This window comes from Gracilinanus agilis, chromosome 3 (genome assembly GCF_016433145.1).
Source record: "Gracilinanus agilis isolate LMUSP501 chromosome 3, AgileGrace, whole genome shotgun sequence".
In the NCBI taxonomy this organism is placed as follows: Eukaryota; Metazoa; Chordata; class Mammalia; order Didelphimorphia; family Didelphidae; genus Gracilinanus; species Gracilinanus agilis.
Genome location: NC_058132.1, coordinates 130,918,870 through 130,943,523, shown reverse-complemented (window position 1 = coordinate 130,943,523; position 24,654 = coordinate 130,918,870). Strand labels below are relative to the sequence as shown.

The 24,654-nt window shown below is 34.3% G+C and overlaps 1 protein-coding gene across 1 annotated transcript in view; it reads left to right on the top strand.

The window, feature by feature from the left end:
- NBEA (neurobeachin) overlaps positions 1-24,654 on the top strand; it is an 800,789-nt gene that overhangs the window by 216,746 nt on the left and 559,389 nt on the right. Inside the window, exons 14-18 of the mRNA XM_044668958.1 lie at positions 1,482-1,561; positions 2,146-2,208; positions 2,295-2,392; positions 11,840-11,932; positions 16,173-16,281. Of these exons, the coding sequence (XP_044524893.1) occupies positions 1,482-1,561; positions 2,146-2,208; positions 2,295-2,392; positions 11,840-11,932; positions 16,173-16,281 (443 nt within the window). The remainder of the gene's footprint in view (positions 1-1,481; positions 1,562-2,145; positions 2,209-2,294; positions 2,393-11,839; positions 11,933-16,172; positions 16,282-24,654) is intronic.

The window sequence follows — 24,654 nt, the reverse complement described above, 5'->3', positions numbered from 1 at the left end:
AGAAAGTTGATTTATTCAGTAAAATTTTTCCCTCTGCTATTGAGTTTTTCTGTCAATTGTCTTATTATTTGCTTTTTTAAGTTCTTGCAGAGATTCTTTTGGCAGCTGACATACTTTTACACTTTCTTTTGAGACTTCACATGCTTCCTTTTTGGTATTATTGTCCTCTTCTGAGTTTGTATTTTAGTCTTCTCTGCCACTAAAGTAACTTTCTAAGATCAGGGTGTTATTTTTTTCTTTTGCTCATTTTTGTAGTTGTTTTTATTTCCCCTATTACCTTATCTATCTGTTGAGATTCTTCTCTGTTCCCTGGGGTAGAGAGCACACTGCTCCAAGCTTGCAAAGTATTAATCTCTGGTACTTAGGGGAGGCCTGACTGCTCTTGTTTCTCATGGTGTATCCATTAAGGAGATGGTCCTACTGGCTTGCTTTGGGGATTTTTGCAACTCTTTTGTCCAGCTTTGTTCATCACCTTATGCAACCAATGGGCTAGGTTGATCCTAGCTCTAAACCTTCCCTGCCCCTAACAAGTGACCTTGGTCAGGCAGGTTCACTGCTCTGGGCTTTGTTGCTTTAGACACTGTGGTACCCTACGGGAGTGAGTAGATTACTATTATTTCCAGTTTCCCCTCTCAGCTCCCTTTTAGCCTTAGGGGTCAGAAACTCCTTGAGAGTTTGTAAATTTCCTGCCTTCTATGCGTATATGGGGCTGTTCAGACTGACCCCATTCCCATAATGTAGCTTCATTGCTTCTGGCAGAGTTGAAGTGAATTGGGCTGCTCCACATTCTACTGGTTCTCCAGATCCTGTGCTGCTTGGGCCACTCTTTCTTCTTACTCCAATGAGACATGTTCCTCCAGCATTCCTTTGTTTGAGGCAATTTATTTATTTTGTGCATGCACATGCCTGTGTCTGTGTGTGTGTGTGTGTGTGTGTGTGTGTGTGTGTGTGTGTGTGTGTGTGTATGTGTGTGTAGAGTTTCTGGGAGTAGAGCATTCTTTATTCTACCATCTTAGCTGCCAGCATTCAATTCTCCATTAATAATTTCAAATGATTTAAAAGTTGGATTTAATGATATTATTATAAATGTGTACCTTAGTATCCCCAAAACTGATTTAGTATCAAACTATTTTGTGGATTGAAATAGAATTGTTGAACACTTAAATCAAGTTCTTCCAAATCTGATGTCTATCTCAGAGAAGAAGCAGTTTTGGAGATATGACGGAGAAGATTTAGACCCATTTTTATAAACCTAGTGAGCATTTTTGCCACATAAACAATTACATGTTTTCAATTTTAGAAAAGAAAATATCACCATAGTTAAATTTTTTTCAAGAAATCTCTTATTAATATAATGTGATATACTGAATAGGAAATATTGGCATATTACATAAAATCTCTGAAACTTAGAAAAATCTGTAATTCTTTAAGATAATTTCATAAAGATAATTTAAAATAGCATTGTTTCTGTTTTATTCTAGATGGTCCTCGGCCCTCACAAAAAGAAATTATATCATTACGGGCATTTATGCTGCTTTTTTTGAAGCAGCTTATATTAAAGGTATATTTATTTGCAATTCATTTTGCTTTTTAAAAAATGAAATTATAGCTTTTAGGTCTTAGTGTCTAAGAGAATTACAAATCTCAAACATGATACAATATATAGCCTTGTTGAAATGTTTTAGTTTTATCATATAACTTAATGTGTTATATTTTGTTTACAAAAATCCTTCTTTGAGGGAATAAAGTTGTGGAATAGAAAAAACAGTTGCTTATTTAAAAATTACATTTGAACATAAAGGTTATAGTGTTGTGCAAATTCATTGACATATAAAGAATAGAAGAATGTAATTTGAATGTAGTCATAAATTACCTGAAAGTAAATGGACAATTGATAAAGATTGTCATCTAGTTTTAGTGATGTCTACTTTCCTTTTAAATGTAATATTTTCTTTATAGATTTTTTTAAATTTAAGTTTTATAATTTGAACAATTTTATTCTATGAGATATGAAAGTTTTAATATCTGATTTAATTGTCATTTGACTAATTTATTTTCTTTTAAGGAGTTATTCTATAGTTTTCTTTACTAATAGTTAGACATTTTGGATTTTATTTAACCAAAAAAATACCATCTTTCTATTAGGATCGAGGGGTCAAGGAAGATGAACTTCAGAGTATATTAAATTATTTATTAACAATGCATGAGGTAAGTTTCATGAATGTTCTTTGAATTCTTTATTTTATAGTATATAGTGCATTTAAGTTTAAAATATTGCTAATCCTTCTTTGTAGGATGAAAACATACATGATGTTTTGCAGTTATTAGTGGCTCTGATGTCAGAACACCCAGCCTCAATGATACCTGCTTTTGATCAAAGAAATGGGATACGGTAAGATAATTGTGTTGTTAGGCATCAACATTGAGTATTCACTGAGGAGCAATATTCATCTTATTCTTGCAGAAAAGGCAAGCAAAATAATAAAATATGGGAAGACCTTTTAATTTATTTGCAAAGAAATGGAAGACATGAACTGATTATTAGGAAAATAATCATATTTAGCATACAGTTGGGCCCTCATATTTGTGGGGAATACGTTCCAAGCAAATACCTGCTGGTCCCATATATAATACCATTTTTTATACATCTGTATGTGTGATAAATTTTAATTGACAAATTTAACACACAGTAAGACATTTCCAACATTAAATACAGAAATAATGGAGTATACATTGTATATTATTGTGTAATTTGTACAATAGTCCTTCCTTATCAGTGGGGGATACTGTCATTCCAAATCCTTAGTGAATATCTACTCTCTACCTACAAAAAGTAAGGCAATTGCCTCAAGATACAGGATGAGACATGTAGTTTTAAAGATGGCCAATATAGGAACTGATTTTGCTTGATAATTCATATTGTTACAAAGTTGTTTTTTTTTTTTCCATTTTTCTTTTTCAGTGTTGGAGTAGTAAGGAGGGAAAAAAATTAAAGGTTGTCCAAAAACATTATTTTTAATTTCAGTTCAAATGTTTCCCTCCACAGGAAGCCTTTTGTAGTCTTTCTAGCTGCTATAACTTTCTAAAGTTACCTTCCATGCACTCTGTATATGTACACCTATTTATCTGTATATCAATTTCCACATTACCAGCTTATGGGCTCAGACTATTTTTGATTTGCATTTTATCCCCTAGCCATTATTACTACCTAAATCTAGTACATGGTAGACACGTAATAAATATTTGTTAACTGTTCAGATATGAGCCAAACCCTATTGACCTTTTAGGTCCCTTGCAACTTTGAAATGATGCAATTTACACAAGGATAGAATTTGGGAAAAAACTATCAGCCTATCAGTTCTACTTCCTATTGAACGAAGTTGGCGAATAATGAAACACTTATTTAATGCTTTGTTTGTATAAAGTACTATGGTAGATACTAGAGTAGGTAAAATATTTTGATGAAATAGTTTCTCTGTCATTATTCAGTAACAAAGATGCAACTCATTATATAATAGGAATTATGAGTTTCAAAATAAAATGCTATGTAAGGTCAGAAGAACTTTCCTCCTGGGACACTATAACTTTGAATGGAGTCTCTCAGTTCAGAGACAGAGATAGAGAAAGAGAAATGACATAGCAGACCTAACAACCAGCTTCAGCAAAAGCATGATGGTGTGAGACTATCTTGAGTATTTTGTAGCCATAGAAATATCTAGTTATATTTGAGAGTAATTTAAAATTAAATTGGAAAGGTACTATGATGTCATTCAATGAAAATCCTTGATTGCCAGGCAAAATGAACTTTATTTAGTTGGTAGTAGGGAGCCACTGAATAGTTTTGAGCAGAGAGAAACGATAGCATTACCAATACTGTTAACAAAACAAAAACTAAGAGTGTTAGGCAGCAATAATGAAAGCCTCAAATAGGATGATAATAGTGGAAATAATGAAAAGAAAGTAAATGTGAGTAAACCTGAAGAGATCATTCTATAGGTCCCAGTAATGGATTAAATGTGATCTAATATGGAAGAGTCAGAGATTATACTGGGGTTATAAATATTTAAAAGTGATTGAATTATAATGCTTTAGAGTCCAGTGATGGGCAAACTACAGCCTGTGGGCCAGATGCAGGTCCCCTGAAATGTTCTATCTGGCCAGGTGACATTATTTCCAATCTGACAAATACAATGAGTAGGATACAATACAATGAAACTTCAAAAGAGTTGCTTAGAAACAGACTGACAGATGAGCTTTATTTCCTTTCCTTTGGCCCCCTTTTTAAAAAGTTTGCCCATCACTGCTTTAGACAGAAGTGAATTCGGAAGAAGGAATATGTTTAGGAAGAAAGTTAATGAATTTGATATGTACATATTAAGTTTTTGATACCTCTGTGGGACATATAGTTTAGAGATAATCTGTAGTTAGGTGGAAATTCGGTAAAAAAAACATTTATTAAGCCACTCTTCCCTTCAAATAGTTTATATTCCAATGCAGTGAAACAGTATGCATCCAGATCAATAAATACAAAATATATCAAAGAAAATACCAGTTAATTTGAGTATAAAAGTGGACGTGGACTGGTCACAAAGTATTGGTAAAGGGTTTATAGGGAAGTATGAAATAGGAGATATTTCGTCTTAACTGAGCTTTGAAGGAAGGTCGGGATTCCAAAAGGCAGCAGTGAGAAAGGAGAAGATTCCAGGCACAAGAGATATCTTGATCAAAGCACATAGGTGGGAGGTGGAATGTTACATATAGAGAATAGTAAATTAGACACTTTTGCTACAGTGCTACATAAAGAACAGTTATGTCAAATCATTGAAGACAGATAGGTTATGTAATAAGATTGTGAAGAGATTTAAATGCCAAGCAGAAGTTTTTAATTTTTAAAAGCAATAGATACTGTATTTCTTTAACAGGGAAATGACATAGACTTGAACTTCAGGAATATCAATTTAGCACATGTAGATCTGTTATTTGGCCAAACTTGGGTATTTTGTTCGAGTATCACCTCAGAAAAGGTCAGGATTAAGAATGTAAATATCAATCATCTTCCTTAGGTAGTGGGTAGTGAAAAGAATGCCAAGGAAGAGTATGTCCAGAGAGAAGATTAGAACACTAAGGGAATTTCATCTCTTTTAAAAGAGCTTTCAAATTGCTCTGTTTTTTAACCTTTTTTATGCATTTATAGCATGTTGTAGTTTGAAGACTCTTGTGTGTTTCTCTGTCTTCTAACTAGATTGTTTAATGTTAAGAAGTTTAAAACTTATATCTTATTTTCATAACTTCAGTACAAAGCACATTTTAAGTATTTAGTATATCTTATTAAATTTACTTAAATTCTAAATAGGAATCGGGTATTTATAATTCAATTTTAGGCCAATAAATTTTGTTGAAGTCATTTCTTCTAACCCAAAGAATATTCTAGGGTCTTGCAGGAAAGAATATTAATTCACTATATCTCATTAAGAAAGATTTTTAAGCAAATCGATTTGTCATTCAAATATACTTCTAAGTGGTTAGAAAAATATGGATCAATTTTTACTTTGCTTTGATGGACTTTTTCTTTTATTAGTAACTAGATGCCATTTTATACTGGGTGGTTCTTGTCCTTATTTTCTCCAGAAAACTTCTGTAAAGAAAATAGTCTTCTTTCTAGATACTTTCTCTGCCTTTTCATGTAATTTATTATTATTCATTTTTTTCAGTCATGTCTGACTCTCTGTAATCCCATTTGGGGTTTACTTTGCAAAGATACTGGGGTGATTTGCCATTTCCTTCTCCAGCTCATTTTACAAATGAGGAAACTAAGAACCAGGGTTAAGTGACTTGCCCAGGTTCACACAACTTGTAAGTGTCCGAGGCTGGATTTGGACTCACATCTTCTTGACTCAAGGACCAGGTCTCTATCCAGTTTACCATCTAACAACCTTTGTATAGTATTTAATTTAGTATGATTAACTAGGCACCCCTTAGATTTATGTTTTTTCTCTTTTTTGTGTTTGTTCATTGATCTACTTTTTTGATCATATAGATTTTTAATTTTTTTGAAACTACCTCTTCTATGCAATTCATTCAGGATACTGAATCATCCTTATATTCGCCACATATCTTTTCACTGCTTTTGGAATTTTTTGTCATTTTATCTCTTGATTTATAATTGGGGCTCCTATGCTATTCTAACTTGGAGAATGTAATGGTAAACAGATAAGATCTATAGCAGAAAGCACTATGACATTTTAAAAATAAAGTCCTGGCTTATTTCCTCTTCATTTCTAGGTTAAATTCATTGATCCTCTATAACACCTGTCAAAGATATGTATATTGATGGGCTAAATTAATAGGTGCCCCAGCAGGCCACATCTGGGCAAGAATTCTTTTAAAATGTACTTTATTATGAGTTAAATAAAGGATGAGTGGATAGATATAACTTATAATACTATGTATTTCTTTGAAGAGGCTTTTTATAATGTCCTATTTGAATCAATTAATAGCAAGTTGGATTATTTGGATAACTTCATCAATACTTAGTTATTTTCATTTTTATGTCATGAAAATCAGGGCTTCATATGAGCAGTGCCATTAGTTTCTCCTTTACAAAAATCTATTTATAACCTATGGGTGCATTTCATCTCTTGATCCTGAATAGTTTTTTTTTTCCAAAATAGCTTTCCTAGCCCTCTTCTTTCATATTGAAGTTAATAAGTATCATAGATAGTGTAATATGCAGTATCTTATTAAGCTTTGGAGAAGTATCCTAATTCAATCTTTGGAGGGGATATTGATAAAGAACTATCCTTTACCTACACAATGATCTGCTTATTTCTACTCAGAATGAATTCGGTGAAACCACCTTACAAGGTAGTCCCTGAAATTATGTTTCATTTTTTTCTAAGAAATGGATGCGATAAATTTCACTTCTTTTTTTCTTTTTTATAGGCAATATTTACTCTATGTTTTACTCAGTTATGACTCCCTCCCCTTTCTTGTGTAATTGTTATATGATTATAATTCCATTTTTCTGATTATGTGTTAATTTGTTCATCCCTAGGCAGAAATTATACACTGATTTAACTCTGCATATGATTTTTTATATCTCCACTTCTCTTCATCACTCTGGTAGCAGAAAGAGGTCATTGAGGAATAAGAACTGTTCCCCACCCCCCTCCTTTTTTTTGGGGGGGGTTAAGTTCATACATTGTTGTTACCCAAAACAAAAAAAAAAGCACTTACCTATAATTTTAAAAATCATAATGTTCTTGTCTGGCCAGTCCTATGATGACAAACTGACTATCTGAACGATAGGTTGACTCCAGACTTAGAACATATAACTAACTTGGTGTAGGATTTATCTAGCCTTTGAGAATTCAAAATTATGTTCTCATGCAGTGATATGATGGCATAATCTAAAGAGTAGATCTTAATTGGAGGGGCTGCTGTTACTGAATTGGATGTGGTTGTGTAAAAGGTAGGTGATCATATGTTGGTTAATCAACTTTGAAGTTATTTTATATTGAAAGAGAGAACCTCAAAAAACTCAAGGCAAGCAGTATTTACTAAGCAAATATTATGCTTGAGAAACCTTTCTAAGTGAATATAAATATTAATAGAAAGAAAGACGATCCTTGCCCTCAAAGATCATTCATTTTAATAGTGGAAGATAGCCAATAAAAGATAACCTGAAAAGAGTGGTCAAGAAGCAAAGTCAGGATTGGAGTCTAGAAAAGAATGAAGACATGACTATCCTGGACACTTTACTCACACATAGAGAGAAAGTTCTATTTTAGAGGTTCATGATTAAGAACAACTAATCACAGAAAGGGATTTCAGTGGCAGAGGGTAATCTCAAACTATGAAGATAGGAATGAATCAAACTTATAAGATGTGAAGGCTACTGTGGCATTGAGAAGAAAGTCTGGAGCACCAGATGTGGAGCTTGAAGAGTAATGCAAATAAGAGGGAAAAAAATCCTACTTATTCTTACTGTTTTTCATGTATATTTGAGTTAAAAATTAAAGACAAATGCACTACTCCCATGTACATACTTAGAAGACTACCAAAAACTTGTGTCACAGTGAATGTTCATCAAGAAGTTTAATAATGCCCTCCAGCAAATTATTTTTTTTTTCTCCTAGAATTGCAGAAAAAGTACACCAGAAGTTTATGGGCAATAGGAAAGGGGTCCATCAACAAAAATAGATCCAGCACAGCTAAACAAAACAGTAGTCTCTCATTGCAACTAAGAAAGGTCTAAAGATGCTTACAGCCTGCAGTGCTCTTTGTCTAGAGGAGTCAAGAGTGGTTGACTTCTCATATAGTCCCAGCGGGGTAAGAGGAAGCCTTGTAAGACACTGAGAGGAGCAGTGACTAGTCTAGGCAAGGTCAGGCTGGGACACCCAAAGGTTCTTTGATCTGGTAGTCTATTATGAGATGCCAAAGAGGACCTTGAAGATCCAGGGGTATGAATCTGAAAGATCTAACAGGAAGAGATAACTAGGGGGCACAATGGATAGAGTTCCAGGTCTGGAGTCAGGAGGACTAGGTTCAAATCTAGCCCAAGACACTTACTAGCTATGAATCCTTATGTAGGTCATTTAACTTTATTTGCCTAACCCTTACTTCTTACAGTTATCACTAAGATAGAAAGTAAGGTTTAAAAAATATCTAAGAGGACAGGACTCCTCATCCTAGGAGATAGGTGGAGGTCATTGTTGAAACCCAGGAGACCCAGGGGAAATCTAAGCAGGGCCAATCAAACCACCAAAAGTACAAGAAAGCATAGAGCCTGGCGATGGCATAATATCTCAGTTTAGGCATTAAAAATAGAAAGATGAGGAAACTAAAAAAAGATACCAACTGACATAAAGAATATTTATAGATTCACAGGTGCCCCTACATTCAACCTATAGCAAGAGAATAATAATAAAAAACTATAGAGGCTCAAAAGAAAAAAAATTGGACTTTATATAAGAGCTACAGAAAAACTGAGGAAAAAATGAAACGAGACAAAATATAAAATAAAAGATCTAGGTGAAAAAATTAGAATGGATATAGATTAGAACATAAAGTAGCACAGCTTCGCTGAATAACATTCCATAAAAATTAAAATAGAGCAAACAGTACAAGTTCTTTGAGATAGCATGAAACATTAGTATATAGTCAGAATAATTGATAAAATAAAAGGGATCTGATTATATATATATGTATATATATGAAGAATTTGAATACATACAAAGGAGAGATCATTTTTTCTTTGAAAATTTTTATTTAATTAATTGGTTTAGAATATTTTTCCATGGTTATGTGATTCATGTTCTTTCCTTCCCCTCTGCCTACCCCCCTCCTGTAACCATTGAGTAGTTCCACTGGGTTTTACCTGTCATTGATCAAGATCTATTTCCATATTATTAATATTTGCTTTATGGTGATCGTTTAGATCATATCCCCATCTACCCATGTGTTCAAGCAGTTGTTTTTTTTTTTTCTGTGTTTCTGCTTCCACAGTTTTTTCTCTGGATGTGGATAGCATTCTTTCTCATAAGTCCCTCAGAATTGTCCTGGATCATTGCATTGCTGCTAGTACAGAAGTCCATTACATTAGATTGTGCCACAGTGTATCATTCTATGTGTACAATGTTCTCCTGGTTCTGTTCCTTTCACTCTGCATTAATTCCTGAAGGTCATTCCAGTTCACATGGAATTCCTCCTTTCATTATTTTTTTTAAACCCTTGTACTTCGGTGTATTGTCTCATAGGTGGAAGAGTGGTAAGGGTGGGCAATGGGGGTCAAGTGACTTGCCCAGGGTCACACAGCTGGGAAGTGGCTGAGGCCGGGTTTGAACCTAGGACCTCCTGTCTCTAGGCCTGACTCTCACTCCACTGAGCTACCCAGCTGCCCCCTCATTATTTCTTTTAGCACAATAGTATTCCATCACCAACAGATACCACAATTTGTTCAGCCATTCCCCAATCGAAGGACATCCCCCGTTTTCCAATTTTTTGCCACCACAAAGAACATGGTTATAAATATTTTGGTACAAGTCTTTTAAGGAGAGCTCATTTAACAATAATTGGACTCCCTGAAAATAATACTCTTTTAAAAAAATTGACCACTGCATTTTAAGAAATAAATTAAAACTTTCTGATTTATTAGAATCAATAGGAACAATTAAGATAGAATTATATAAAAATTAAGATAGAAACAGCCTTTGTTAGAAACCCAAAAGAATAAGTCTGAAGAATGTCATAAGGGGTATCCAGAAATTCCATGTCAAAAAAAAACAAACAACCAAAAACATGCTATATGCAACTCAAAAGAAGGAATTAAAGTACTATGCCACCACTGTCAGGATTGTGTAAGAATTGGTATCTGCTAATATAAATAAGAGGAACATTTGGAATAAGATAATGCAAAAAGATAAAAAGATATAAATTCATGAGGAAAAATAAGATGACCCTGCAAAGCTGAGTATAATTTTATAGGTGAAAAATAAATCGTGAATGGTATTCAAAACTTTCTTGATAAAAAGAAAAGAGCTAAACTTTGAAATGAAAATATAAAAGTCCAAAAAAGGTATAAATGTAAATTAATTTGAATAATAAAAGTGCACTCTATGATGAGATAATATTCTAATATGAGGAGAAGAAACAAGTGTCCCTTCAGAACCTTAATGTCTTCAAAGAATATTTGTGGGAGTTAAATAAAAACAGAATTTAGGATCGAATTGCTTCAGTTCCAAGGATTTTAAGTGAGGGAATCAGAAGGAAAGGTAAACTAACTGCCTGTTGAGAGGAACAAGGGGATATAAATTTGGTATTACTCATAATTGGGCCACATAAAGAGAATATAGAAACACGGAAGAAGAGATGAGGTGAGAAGACACCAAATGTACTTTGTTTCTGTCCCAACTAAACAAAGAAATGAAACACACATCTTCTAGAGCAGAAATTCCTAAAAAAGAATGGGGAAATAAGTAAGGATAGGCATAGATTAAAAAGTAGAATAAAACTATGGAGGCAAGTCATAAGTGAAACAACAACAGCAGCAGAAATACAACAAATAAACAACCCTTCTTGATCCCAAAGAGCAGGGGTAGGGGAGAAGATAAGAGAGAGGCTGAAGGGAAATAGGAGCTAGCAAAATAAAATTCAGTTTGAAGGGGGTATTAAAAAGAAGAAAAAGAAAGTTGTAATCTAAGAGAGTATCTGTCAGTTGAGATGTGAACGAACAAATTTGTGTATTAATATAATAAAATACTTTTGCATTTAAGAAATCATGAAAGAGATGGTTTCATAGGGTCCTAATAGTATATACTGCAGCATATTGAAGTTAGTAGAAAGAGAACAGTTTATATAAAGATAACATTATAATGAAAACAACTTTTAATAAGGTTGGGTTTTGGGTTTTTTTTTTGACCCTTCTGTTTTTAATTTAGGGTGCAGTAGGAGCAATAGGAGTTATCAATTGTAATCCCGGGGGAAAAAAACCATTGGAATATTTTTTTAAAATACACAGAAAAGAGAAGTTCAGAAATCAGCAAAGATAGCAGGGCAATTTGGAAAGCAACATGTGGACTTTAACTTAAAAGTGACATGAAACTGAGTTTCTTGGTTCCATATGGAAGTATTGTTTTTGGTGTCACCATTTGCTTAGAATTTAAAAAATTAAAAATATTCTAGATCAGCTTATACAAATACTCATTTTTATAATTATGAATTATTATAAAATATTGATTGACATTTCATATTTTTCTATATTCTTAAGAGATACTAAGGAAAATTTTGATTTTGTTATTAGCAAGTAATTAATGATATGAATATTTTGTTTTTTTCTTAGAGTGATATATAAATTATTGGCTTCCAAAAGTGAAAGTATTTGGGTTCAAGCTCTGAAGGTATTGGGATACTTTCTCAAGCACTTGGGTCACAAGTAAGTTAATTATTTTTCAAAATAAGTTATGTAATGTCAAGTGGGAATAGCTTTTTGTTTTCCTTTTTTAGTTCCTAAATCCATTTATAAAATGAGTTGAAATAGTTCAACCAAAAGAACACAGCAATTGCTTTGTGTGAAATGAAAGAAATTGTAATAAATTTGAATTTCAGTCCTTTAGCACCATTTGCCTCTTGGACACCAATTGAATGGATAGGCTCATAGGGCCATAGATGTAGAACTTGAAGTGATCTTTGAGTCCCTTTAGTTCGGCCCCTTCATTGTACAGGGAAGTAAATTGAGACCCAGCGACCTAGTCAGGGTCTCTTTTCCCTTAGGAAAAGAGAAAAGGTTCAGGAAGAGACCCAGGATAACATGTGCTAGTCAAGACAAACCACCATACCATCTTTACCACTGTCTCCCTTCAGGTTCTTATGGAGGTAGCCCAAGACCCTGATGCTAAGAGCTTTGGGAATAGCAGTGTCCCCAAAATCATCAGACTAGCTTCCAGCCCAGCCCTTACAGCCATCATTGAAGGAAAAATTAATCATTATGGTGAAGGGGCCTAACTTGTTCATCATCATTAGCAACAACTGCTAACCAACTGCCACCAAGATGCAAATCAAGAAGACCTGGGAGTTGTGCTCCTCTAGATGTCTAGTTGTGCTTCCAATTATCATCTGGGAAAGCAAATCCTATGGAGAAGGCATCAGGCGTAGTTGCTAACTGCCATTCACAGAGCAGGCAAGTCAGTCTAGCTGAAACAGCCCTTGCTGCATCCTCAGGGAAAGATAGACGGTAGCAAATGCCAGGCAAATTAAATCACTGCTACTACCTTGACCACACTCTCTTCTCAGACCTTAATGCAGACAACCCAGGATTCTGAACCTAGTAGTAGTTCTTGGAATAGCAAGTCTTTTACATATCTGCTTATAGCCATTATCCTAGTAAGCAATCCCCTACTGAGATATTATATAATCCTGCAACTGTTATTGTAGGTGCTATCGTCACATCTCTTGAAGATCAATAAAAGAAAGTTCTTGCCACCAAAATACTTAGGATGGTTAAATGGTTCAACATCAGAAAGTATGATTTCTTTATCATTGGAAATGACATCTACTTTCTCACTGCACACTTAAGGATCATGAGATCTTTCCATATGAACTGTATCTGAAACTTTCTATATGCCTTTTCTCTCCCATTAAAATGTGAATTCCTTGAGAGTACAGATTGTCTTATTTTTCTGTTGTGTTTCCAGTGCAGAGCTCAGTGCTGTACACAAAGTAAAAAAAATGTACACACATGAATAAATCTTTTATTCATTCCCATATTCATCTACCTCCCATTCTCCATTCATATGACTATAATTATAGCTTTAACCCATATTGCCTATTACTCAGATGGTTGCAGTAGTTTCCTGATTATTTTCTTTGCATCTAAACTCTTCTCTCTTTACCTTGTGGAGAGCACCTACTTGTTAAAGATCTAATACTTTGAACATATTATTGTTAGGCCTATAGCGCAGAGGCAGAAGAAAGAATAGAATTGCAATTAAAAACAGCTTTATATGAAATAGAGGAACAGTTAAGGAAGAGTAAAAGTATTTCCTAGCTTCAGTGAGGACCCTGTCAATATTAGATAGCATATAGAGAAACTGACCAAAATATAACACAAAATCAATAAGATTTTTTCTTATATATATTTATCATTAAGATGCTTCCCTAGCTCTAATTTCTTTCTTCTCCAATCCATCTCTCCTGTAGCTTGCTAATTTATTTTCCTGAAACACATATCTGACTGTCACTTCCTGTTTCTATATGAAGCCTATTTTTATTCCTTTCCCCACTCCCAATTATTAGCACTTTCATTCTTGAAATTATGTCATATATATGCTGATATTACATTTTTTACTTTGTATCCCCAGAACCTACTCCTAATAGGTCCTAATTTTAAGAGATGCCTCCTATTTAGTTTAAGCCATTTAGAATTTTAGAATTACCTAGTTTTAAAATTATAATTAGAAAAAAAATAGCATACTTAAAATATCAAGCATTGTGATGTCAAGAAATTTTATTATTTTCAAACATTCTCAACATGTATGGTCTTGGTCAGATCATCTCACCATCCATAATTTTGCTGGGATGGAATCATGCAAACTTATCTTTGTCCCTGACTAGCCCAGGGAAGCAAGTCAGTTACTCAGTATATAGTAAAGTAAATAATAATAATAATAATAATAATAATAGTATTTTACAATAATTATATTGCATTTTGGAAAAATATGAGGTTTGTATCTTAGAACCCCTTACAGCAGGGCAGCTGGGTAGCTCAATGGATTGAGAGTCAGGCCTGGAGACAGGAGGTCCTAGGTTCAAATCCGGCCTCAGACACTTCCTAGCTGTGTGACCCTGGGCAAGTCACTTGACCCCCATTGCCCACCCTTACCACTCTTCTACCAAAGAGCCAATACACAGAAGTTAAGGGTTTAAAAAAAAAGAATCCCATATAGAACCAGTAACAGATAATAAAGTCTTTTTTTTTTTAAAACCCTTAACTTCTGTGTATTGACTTATAGGTGGAAGAGTGGTAAGGGTAGGCAATGGGGGTCAAGTGACTTGCCCAGGGTCACACAGCTGGGAAGTGTCTGAGGCCAGATTTGAACCTAGGACCTCCCGTCTCTAGGCCTGGCTCTCAGTCCACTGAGCTACCCAGCTGCCCCATAATAAAGTCTTAATATTGTTTGTTTTACTGATTCAGAGGCAAGCCTATTTGTGCTTTAACTAAACTTTTTGGAGTTCATGCAATTACCTTCATCACCCAAGATTTAAAAAATCTACCTAATTACCCACCACAATAAAGTTTATGTAAAGATCTTGGAATTAAAAGGAAGAAATGGATTTGTTTCTATCTTGATTTCTTTCACTTGTATTCAATGTATTACTTTTATTTTTCTTAAAAGAGATTTGAGGGATTTCTGTCTATAGTATCAGATTTTGTGACTATTTAAGATTGATATGTAATTAGCATTTGTACTCTTGGGCTTCATTTTTACACTAACTACATTCTGGACATGGCATATGACTAAAACAAGAAACAATCTTTTCTGTACTATGTATAGGAAAAGAATAGTTTTATTAACCTTTGCTGCTGCTTTGAACCTTCATCTAGGCACTCAGTATTATCACTAGGTTGACTACATCTCTTTTTCTTCCATATCAATTCACCATCACTATAATTATGGAGAAAGTTTCACCTTTGCAATATAATTAGAAAACATGGCACCTTCCGAGAATTTTGTCCCATGTTCCCCCTACCTTTCAATGAAAAAGTTTTTTGAATTATCCTGAGGGGTTAACTCATTCCAGTAACTCAATAACTCATTCCAAACTGTCTAAAATCATCTTTCTACTATTTATTGTTTTCCTCAAAATTTGGCTTTTTGGATTGCCCTCCGGATTTTCTTGGGGTCTCATCTTCTATTCCTCATATGGACCATTGTCTGGTTTAGGATCTCAGTTAATTTTGACCTTGACTGGCAACATTGTGTCATTAATGTAGCAATTTACCTTCTTGCCCAAAGGACGAGAGGCCTCTTTTAGGTAGGTCTCTATCCACTAGATTGTGGCAACATGAGGTTGAGTTTAGGCATCTTGAAGAAGGTATTGTGAAGGTATATTGGACTTCTTCCCAAGTGAAAGCAAACTTTTCCTGACTAGTTTCAGCCATAAAAATAAAGGAAATAAAAAATAATTAAATTTTATAACCCATACTACTTCTCCTGGCCCTGGGTTACCTGGTCTACAACATTAATAAGGTTGCAAAAATGAGCTTTACTATGGAATCAGGGTATCATACGAGTGTAATAATTCATTTGTCAGACTTTTTCTTAACATGCTAGCTATTCTTATGAACTTTCGAACTTATGAATTTTATACTAATCTTGTAAAATACTTGATTATAAGTTCTGGCTCTCTAGAAAGAATTTGAAGTATAGTTGATAAAAAACAAATATAGCAATAAAATTCATTTAAGATAATTCTGGAATATCATAGCCATTAATTAATATTCAAATTAATGCTTAAATAGTAGCTTGTCTTTTTAAAGGCATTTTTCCATTAAAATTTTAATTTGTATACATGACCATTTCAAATAGTTACACATTTGTGTTTGTAGATGCCTTCTTCTTCCATTGTTTTATGATCAGAGAATCAATTCTGTTATGGTCTTATTTCTTTTATAGGAGAAAAGTTGAAATTATGCACACCCACAGTCTTTTTACTCTTCTTGGAGAGAGATTGATGCTGCATACAAATACTGTGACTGTTACTACATACAACACACTTTATGAGGTAAAAAAATAGTTAATAAAGTATATGTAATCTTTATTATTTTAACTTCATAGAATTATGAGTACCTTTTTGCTTAAGTTTTATATAATTTTACATACTAGGATTCAGCAACAAATTAATTGATCATTTATTAAGCATTAACTACGTGTAGTTCACTGTATTAGTATGTGCTAGGGACTACATCAGTGGTTCCCAAACTTTTTTGGCCTACCATCCCCTTTCCGGAAAAAATATTTCTTAGCCCCCTGGAAATTAATTTGTTTTAAATTTTTAATAGCAATTAATAGGAAAGATAAATACACCTGCGGCCATCACCACCCCCCTGGTTCACTGCACCCACCAGGGGGGTGGTAGCGCCCACTTTGGGAATCACTGGACTACATCATAGATTCTACTTTCCATAAATTTAAGGAAATTTAAAGTCTTATGGGGGAAAATATATTTAGATAGCTATGATTCAAAGGAAAAGAAAATCCAGAGTGCTGTAAGAAATCTGAAGATCTTTTTCATTGGAGGGAATCAAAGAAGGTTCCATTGAAGAGATGGCATTTTAATTGTCTTTGAATGAAATAAAGGAAATAAACGGATGGAAAGAAAGAAAATCCATTTCCAGTAGTTTTTTCAAAGCCCCATAGATGAGAAAGGACAAGTTTAAAATAATGTTGTATATAGGCAAATGGACCTACTTAGTATGAGGCAGTTTTGGAAATGTAGTTAAGAAGCAGTTTGAGGAAGCCTTGAATGTTAGGATCAGAAATTCATTTAATTAGGTGGTGAGTAGTTACCCAAAGGTTTTTTTTTGTTTTTTTTTTTTTTTTTGCATTTAAAATTTTATTTTTTAGAAAAATTGTCCATGGTTACATGATTCATGTTCTTACTTTCCCCTTCGCCCCCATCCCCCCCCATAGCCAATGCATATTTCCCCTAGTTTAACATGTGTCTTCGATCAAGACTTATTTCCATATTATTGATAGTTGCAGTGGTGTGGTTGTTTCGAGTTTACATCCCCAATCACGTCTACATCAACCTATGTGTTCAAAGCAGATATTTTTCTTCTGTGTTTCCACTCCTATAGTTCTTCCTCTAAATGTGGGTAATATTCTTTTCCATAAGTCCCTCAGAACTGTCCTGGGTCATTGCATTGCTGCTAGTACAAAAAAGTCCATTACATTTGATTGTACCACAGTGTATCAGTCTCTTTGTACAATGTTCTTCTGGATCTGCTCCTTTCACTCTGCATCAGTTCCTGGAGGTCATTCCAGTTCACATGGAATTCCTCCAGTTTATTATTCCTTTCAGCACAGTAGTATCCCATCACCAGCATATATCACAATTTGTTCAGCCATTCCCCAGTTGAAGGGCATACACTTGTTTCCAAGTTTTTTGCTACCACAAAAAAGCACGTCTATGAATATTTTATACAAGTCTTTTTCCCTATGATCTCTTTGGGGTACAAACCCAGCAATGGTATGGCTGGATCAAAGGACAGGCAGTCTTTTAGCTCTCTTTGGGCATAGTTCCAAATTGTCATCCAGAATGGTTTGATCAATTCACAACTCAACCAGCAGTGCATTAATGTCCCAATTTTGCCACATCTCCTCCAACATTTATTGCTTTCCTTTGCTGTCATGTTAGCCAGTCTGCTAAGTGTGAAGTGGTACATAGAGTTGTTTTGATTTGCATTTATATAATTATTAGAGATTTAGAACACTTTTTCATGTGCTTATTGATAGTTTTGATTTCTTTATCTGAAAATTGCCTATTCATGTCCCTTGCCCATTTATCAATAGAGGAATGGCTTGATTTTTTTATACAATTGATTTAGCTCCTTGTATATTTAAGTAATTATACCTCTGTCAGAGTTTTTTGTTATAAAGATTTTTTCCCAGGTTGTTGTTTCCCTTCTGATTTTGGTTGCATTGCTTTTGTTTGTACAAAAGCTTTTTAATTTAATATAATCAAAATTATTTATTTTACATTTTGTAATTTTTTCTAACTCTTGCTTGGTTTTAAAATCTTTCCTTTCCCAGAGATCTGACAAGTATACTATTCTATGTTCACATAATTTAAGTTTCCCTCTTTATATTCAAGTCATTTACCCATTCTGAATTTATCTTGGTGTAGGGTGTGAGATGTTGATCTAAACCTAATCTCTCCCATATTGTTTTCTAATTTTCCCAGCAATTTTTGTCAAATAGTGGATTTTTGTCCCAAAAGTTAGGCTCTTTGGGTTTATCATAGACTGTCTTGGTGACGTCACTTACTCCAAATCTATTCCACTGATCCACCTTTCTGTCTCTTAGCCAGTACCATATTGTTTTGATGACTGCTGCTTTGTAGTATAGTTTAATATCTGGTACTACTAGGCCACCTTCTTTCACATTTTTTTTTCATTATTGCCCTTGATATTCTTGGTCTTTTGTTCTTCCAAATGAATTTTGTAATAGTCTTTTCTAATACAGTAAAAAAGTTTCTTGGTAGTTTGATAGGTATGGCACTAAATAAGTAAATTAATTCTGGCAGAATGGTCATTTTTATTATGTTAGCTTGTCCTACTCATGAGCAGTCAATGTTTGCCAATTGTTTAGATCTAGTTTTAATTGTTTGGAAAAGTGTTTTGTAGTTGTGTTCATATAATTGCTGTGTTTATTTTGGTAGATAGATTCCTAGGCATTTTGTATTGTCTAAGGTGATTTTAAAGGTATTTCTCATTCTAACTCTTACTGCTGAGATGTGTTGAAAATATATAAATGCTGATGATTTATGTGCATTTATTTTTGTATCCTGACACTTTGCTAAAGTTGTTGATTATTTCCACTAGCATTTTATTTTAGTTGATTCTCTAGGATTTTTTAAGTAGGCCATCATATCATCTGCAAAGAGTGATAGCTTGGTCTCCTCATTGCCTATTTTGATACCTTCAATTTCTTTTTCTTCTCTAATTGCTACTGCTAGTGTTTCTAGTACAATGTTAAATAATAGAGGTGATAATGGGCATCATTGTTTCACTTCCGATCTTATTGAGAAGGCTTCTAAATATTCCCCATTGCATATGATGCTTGTTGATGGTTTTAGATACATACTGTTTATTATTTTTAGGAAAGGTCCTTCTATTCCTATACTTTCTAGGGTGTTGCATTCTGTCAAAAGCTTTTTTAGCATTTATTGAGATAATCATGTGATTTTTGTTTGTTAGCTTGTTGATATGGTCAATTATGTGGATTTTTTTCCTAATGTTCAACCATCCTTGCATTCCTGGTATAAATCCCATCTGATCATGATGGATAACCATCTTGATCACTTGCTAGAGTCTTTTTGCTACTATTCTGTTCAAGATTTTTGCATCTATGTTCATTAGGGAAATTGATCTATAGTTTTCTTTCTCTGTTTTTGGTCTGCCTGGCTTTGGAATCAGTACCATATTAGTATTATAAAAGAAATATGGTAGAACTCTTTCTTTGCTTATTATGTCAAATAATTTGAATAGTATTGGGATTATTTGTTCTTTGAATGTTTGATAGAATTCACTTGTGAATCTATCAGGCCCTGGCGATTTTTTTCTTAGGGAGTTCTTTGATGGTTTGTTCAACTTCTTTTTCTGATATTGGATTATTTAAGTATTCTGTTTCTTCTGCTGTTAATCTAGGCAATTTATATTTTTGTAAATATTCATACATATCATCTAGATTGCTATATTTATTGCCATATAATTGGGCAAAATAGTTTTTAATGATTGCCTTAATTTCCTCTTCTTTAGAGGTCAGGTCTCCCTTTTCATCTTTAATACTATTAATTTGGATTTCTTCTTTCCTTTTTTTTATTAGCTTCACCAGTGCTTCATTTTATCTGTTTTTTTTCAAAGTACCTTCTTCTAGTCTTATTTATTAATTCAATAGTTCTTTTACATTCAATTTTATTAATTTCTCCTTTGATTTTTAGTATTTCTAATTTAGTTTTCATCTGAGGATTTTTAATTTGTTCAGTTTCTAGTTTTTAAGTTGCATGCCCAATTTATTGACCTCTGAGCTCCCTAATTTGTTAATATATGCACTCAAAGATATAAATTTCCCCCTTAGTACTGCTTTGGCTGCGTCCCATAGGTTTTGGTAAGAAGTCTCATTGTTTTCATTCTCATATGGTTTGTTCAAAGTGGTAAATTAGGAAGTGGTGTGAAGGATGAATTGATGATAGGATAGATTATTTTATTTACATCTGGCAGATATAATAACTTCTTTTAGTCGAAATTGAAAGAGACAAAATCATGAGATATTGAATTTATAGACTATCAGGACTTGTCATTGTGTAAGGCAGTGATTCTCAAAGTGGGCACCACCACCCCCTGGTGGGTGATGCAGTGATCCAGGGGGGTGGTGATGGCCACAGGTGCATTTGGGGGCAGTGAATAACTGTAAGGGCGTGGTGATAGTATGTGACAGGGGGCGCTATGTAATATTTTTTCTGGAAAGGGGGCTGTAGGCCAAAAAAGTTTGGGAACTACTGGTGTAAGGCATGAGGGAGAGGCAAGAATTATAGATGATCCCAAGGTTATGAGTTCTGAGTGACTAGAAGAAAGGCATTGCTATCAATAGCCATGTGTCATCAGGTAGGGCACAACATGAGAAGAAAAAATATATAGTTTAGGGAAGTAATGAGCAAACTATTCCTTGTGGGCCAGATCCAGGCCTTAGTTTGCCTATCACTGCTTTATGCAATTCCCTAATCACTATACCCCCACATCCAGATATAGTGATTAGGGAATTGCTTAAGGCAGTGATGGGAAAACTGTGGCCTTGATCTGTCCCTCTGGGAATAGTTTGCCCATCACTGGTTTAGGGCATGTTAAGTCTGAAATATATTTAAGTGGAAAAATGATATAGGTGATTGAAAATATGGATTTCAAACACCAGAGAAAGATTGAGATTGAAGATAGAGATTAGGTGTCTGTATCATTGAACTTTTGAGTTTGCATTTGATATTCAAGGAAGAGAATCTAATTAGAAAATAAAAGCTAACTAATGAAGTAGTGATGTTCATTTTAAAAGGAAAGGAGCAACATGAAGAATAGCAAAGGAAGAAGGAAAGAATGGTGAGAATAGTATAAAACCAAGAGAGAGAGTTGTTAGGTAAATCAAGAAATGAAACAATCAAGGGAATGGACAGTAATGTCAGATACAGCATGAAAGTCCAAGGATAGAGGAAGAAAAAACACATTGATTTGATTTGAGTATTTAGGTCATTATCTGACTATGAAGATAACTTTTCCTATGCTAGTTAAAAATGTTTGGGTAAGAGATTGAAAAATGAATGATTAGTGAGGAAGGGACATAGTATATCTAAATTTGATAATAAAGGGAAATAAATAGATATCCTTATAATTTGAATCAATATCAAGTTCGAGGGAAAGTTTTTGTTTAATGATGAAGGAAACCTGAACATGTTTGTGATTTAGTGGAATGGATTTTCTTGGCACTGATACTTTAATGGTTTGCCATTTCCTTCTCCAGCTCATTTTATAGATGAGGAAACTGAAGTAAAGTAAGGTTAAATGACTTTCTCAAGGCCACACAGCTAGCATGTATCTGAGGCTAGATTTGGAACTCAGGTCTTCCTGATTCCAGGCCCAGTGCTATATCCATTGTAACACCAAGCTGTCCCACAGGAGCCTGTAGATGATTCAAGATACATTAAAGAAGTCAGGTAGAGAAATGATGAAGCAAGATCATGAAAGATATCAGAAGGGATCATATTTAGGGCAAAGGTAGAAATGCTTCCTCTGGGCATAGGCATTGGTGGGAAATGATGGTTACAGTACAGAGATGTTGGAGGCAGCTCATATCGGTTCAAGAACATATTGTGAAATTTTCATTATAAGCATTTATACTTCAGAAGTCTGTAAATTCCACAAACAGGGACTAAATTTATTGTTTTGTTGGTTACATAGACTTTAGAAAATGGTGAAGAAAATGTTAATAATATAGATTAAACTAAAAATATTCTGCAAAACAATTTTTTTTCTGGAGAGCCAGTTGTTGCAATAAGGACATTATGTTGTTAGCAATGTTTTTGTTTTTTAAACCCATATCTCCATCTTAGAATCAATACTGTGTATTGGTTCCAAGGCAAAAATGTTATAAGTGAACTTACTGAATGGACTTTTAAAAAATAAGTTAAGTAACTTGCCCAGAGTCACACAGCTAGGAAGTGTCTGAAACCAGACTTGAACTCTGAATCTCATTTATTTCTAGGTTTGGCTTTCTTAAAAAGCAGCCTCTTAGCTGCCTCTTAGCAATTTGTTCTTAAGGAAACTTTACATTTAATTATATTAATACTCTCAGTAAAGTAAGAGATGTTACCTTTTGAGAGTGAAGTGAATTGCTACAGTTTCAGATTCTTGTGGGAAGAAGAGAAGGCTTTGAATAATTGTTGTAGGAAGTATACTAATGAATAAAGGATAAATAATAACATTTCCTATATATTAGTAATACCTGGTAACTAGATACTACAACTTAGTTTTAGTATCTAGATATTGTTTAGCTTTGTAGTTTATTTCCCTCCATCAACTTTAAGCTTAGAAATTTAACTTAAACTTAGGAATAAATGAAGAGGGCTTCCAGGTTAATATGGAGGCAGAGTAAAAAGCAGCTGCTTGACCTCTCCTAACCCACACATATAGGACTCCTCAAGAAGACATAAAAACAAATGCAGATGAACGAAGGGACCCCACAACAGGGTGCAGCATTGAAGGTATTTCATGGGATCAGGGCATTTCCATGATATAAGGGGGTGAAACAGCTCTCACTAAAATGCAAGCTGAGCAATCCCCTCCCCCATCCCACACCTCCTACAGTGCCAAAGGCAACCCTAAAGAGTTAGAGCAAGTTTGGGGCATTCATTAAGTCCTTGACAGCCACCTGGGATCACCAGGGCCTGCTCCTGAGAGCAGCAAGACTTAAGACCCCAAGAAGCTAAAAAATGTATAAACTTTGAACAAAGACCTTGAGCACAGGCGCAGACCTTGGGTTGGTAGCCAGTGCAGAGGGGTGTACGACTGTGGAAGCCATGCCCTGAGACTGTTAAAGGAGCTTTGGGCAGAGGAACAAGCAAGGGGACCACCAGGAGGCTTGACCCTGAGAACAGCTAGACCTGAGACGTTAGGAGCCTAAAGAGTACAGACAGACCCTGGCCGTGAGGATAAAGCTGAGAGGGTGCTGGGCTAAAAATGGCAAGCTATCCACAAGAACCCCAAAAGAGAAAGAGCAACACAAAGACATCTTTAACACTTGACAACTTTTACATAGAGAAAATCCAGACAACAGAGCAAACAGCAGAGGAGAACATACAAATAATCAGATCCAAACCTTCCCCCCAAAATGAAAACTGGTCACAAACTCTTGAAGAGTTCAAATCTGAGATGATGAGAAAGATGGAAGAGATCTGGCAAGAAAATAACAGTTTAAAAGACAGAATTTCACAATTGGAAAGTGAGGCAAGTAAATTTAAGACCAGAAGTGACCAGATTGAAAAGGAAAACCAGTCTCTAAAGGCTAGAATTGAGCAATTAGAAGCTAACAATATCTCAAGACAGCAAGAGCAAATAAAGCAAAGTCAAAAGAGTGATAAAATAGAAGGAAACATGAAATATCTCACTGAGAAATTGACAGATCAAGAAAAAAGATCTAGAAGAGACAATTTGAGAATCATTGGTCTTCCTGAAAAAGCAGAAATTAATAGAAATTTGGACTCCATACTAAAAGAAATAATTCAGCAAAATTGCCCTGAAGTTCTATAACAAGAGGGCAATATAGAAATTGAAAGGATCCATAGATCACCCTCTACACTAGACCCTGAAAAGACAACCACCAGAAATATAATAGCCAAATTCAAGAACTATCAAGTAAAAGAAAAAAAATTTTACAAGAAGCCAGAAAGAGACAATTCAGATATCAAGGAGCACCAATCAGGATCACACAGGATCTGGCAGCCTCCACACTAAAAGACCACAAGGCTTGGAATATGATATTCAGAAAGGCAAGAGAACTGGGTCTAAAACCAAGGATCACCTACCCATCAAAACTGACTATATACTTCCAGGGGAAAGTGTGGGTATTCAACAAGATAGAAGATTTCCAAGTATTTGTAAAGAAAAGACTAGGACTAAATGGAAAGTTCAATATCCAACCACAAAAATCAAGAGAAACATGAAAAGGTAAATAAGAAATAGAGGGGAAAGAAAGAAAACTCTTATTTTTTAAATTTGCCTCTTTAAGGGATTCAATAAGATCTAATCATTTGTATTCCTATGTGGAGAATTGTTACATGTAATTCTCTGTAGTGAACTCTAATCGCTATTATAGTATTCAGTATTATAGTAAT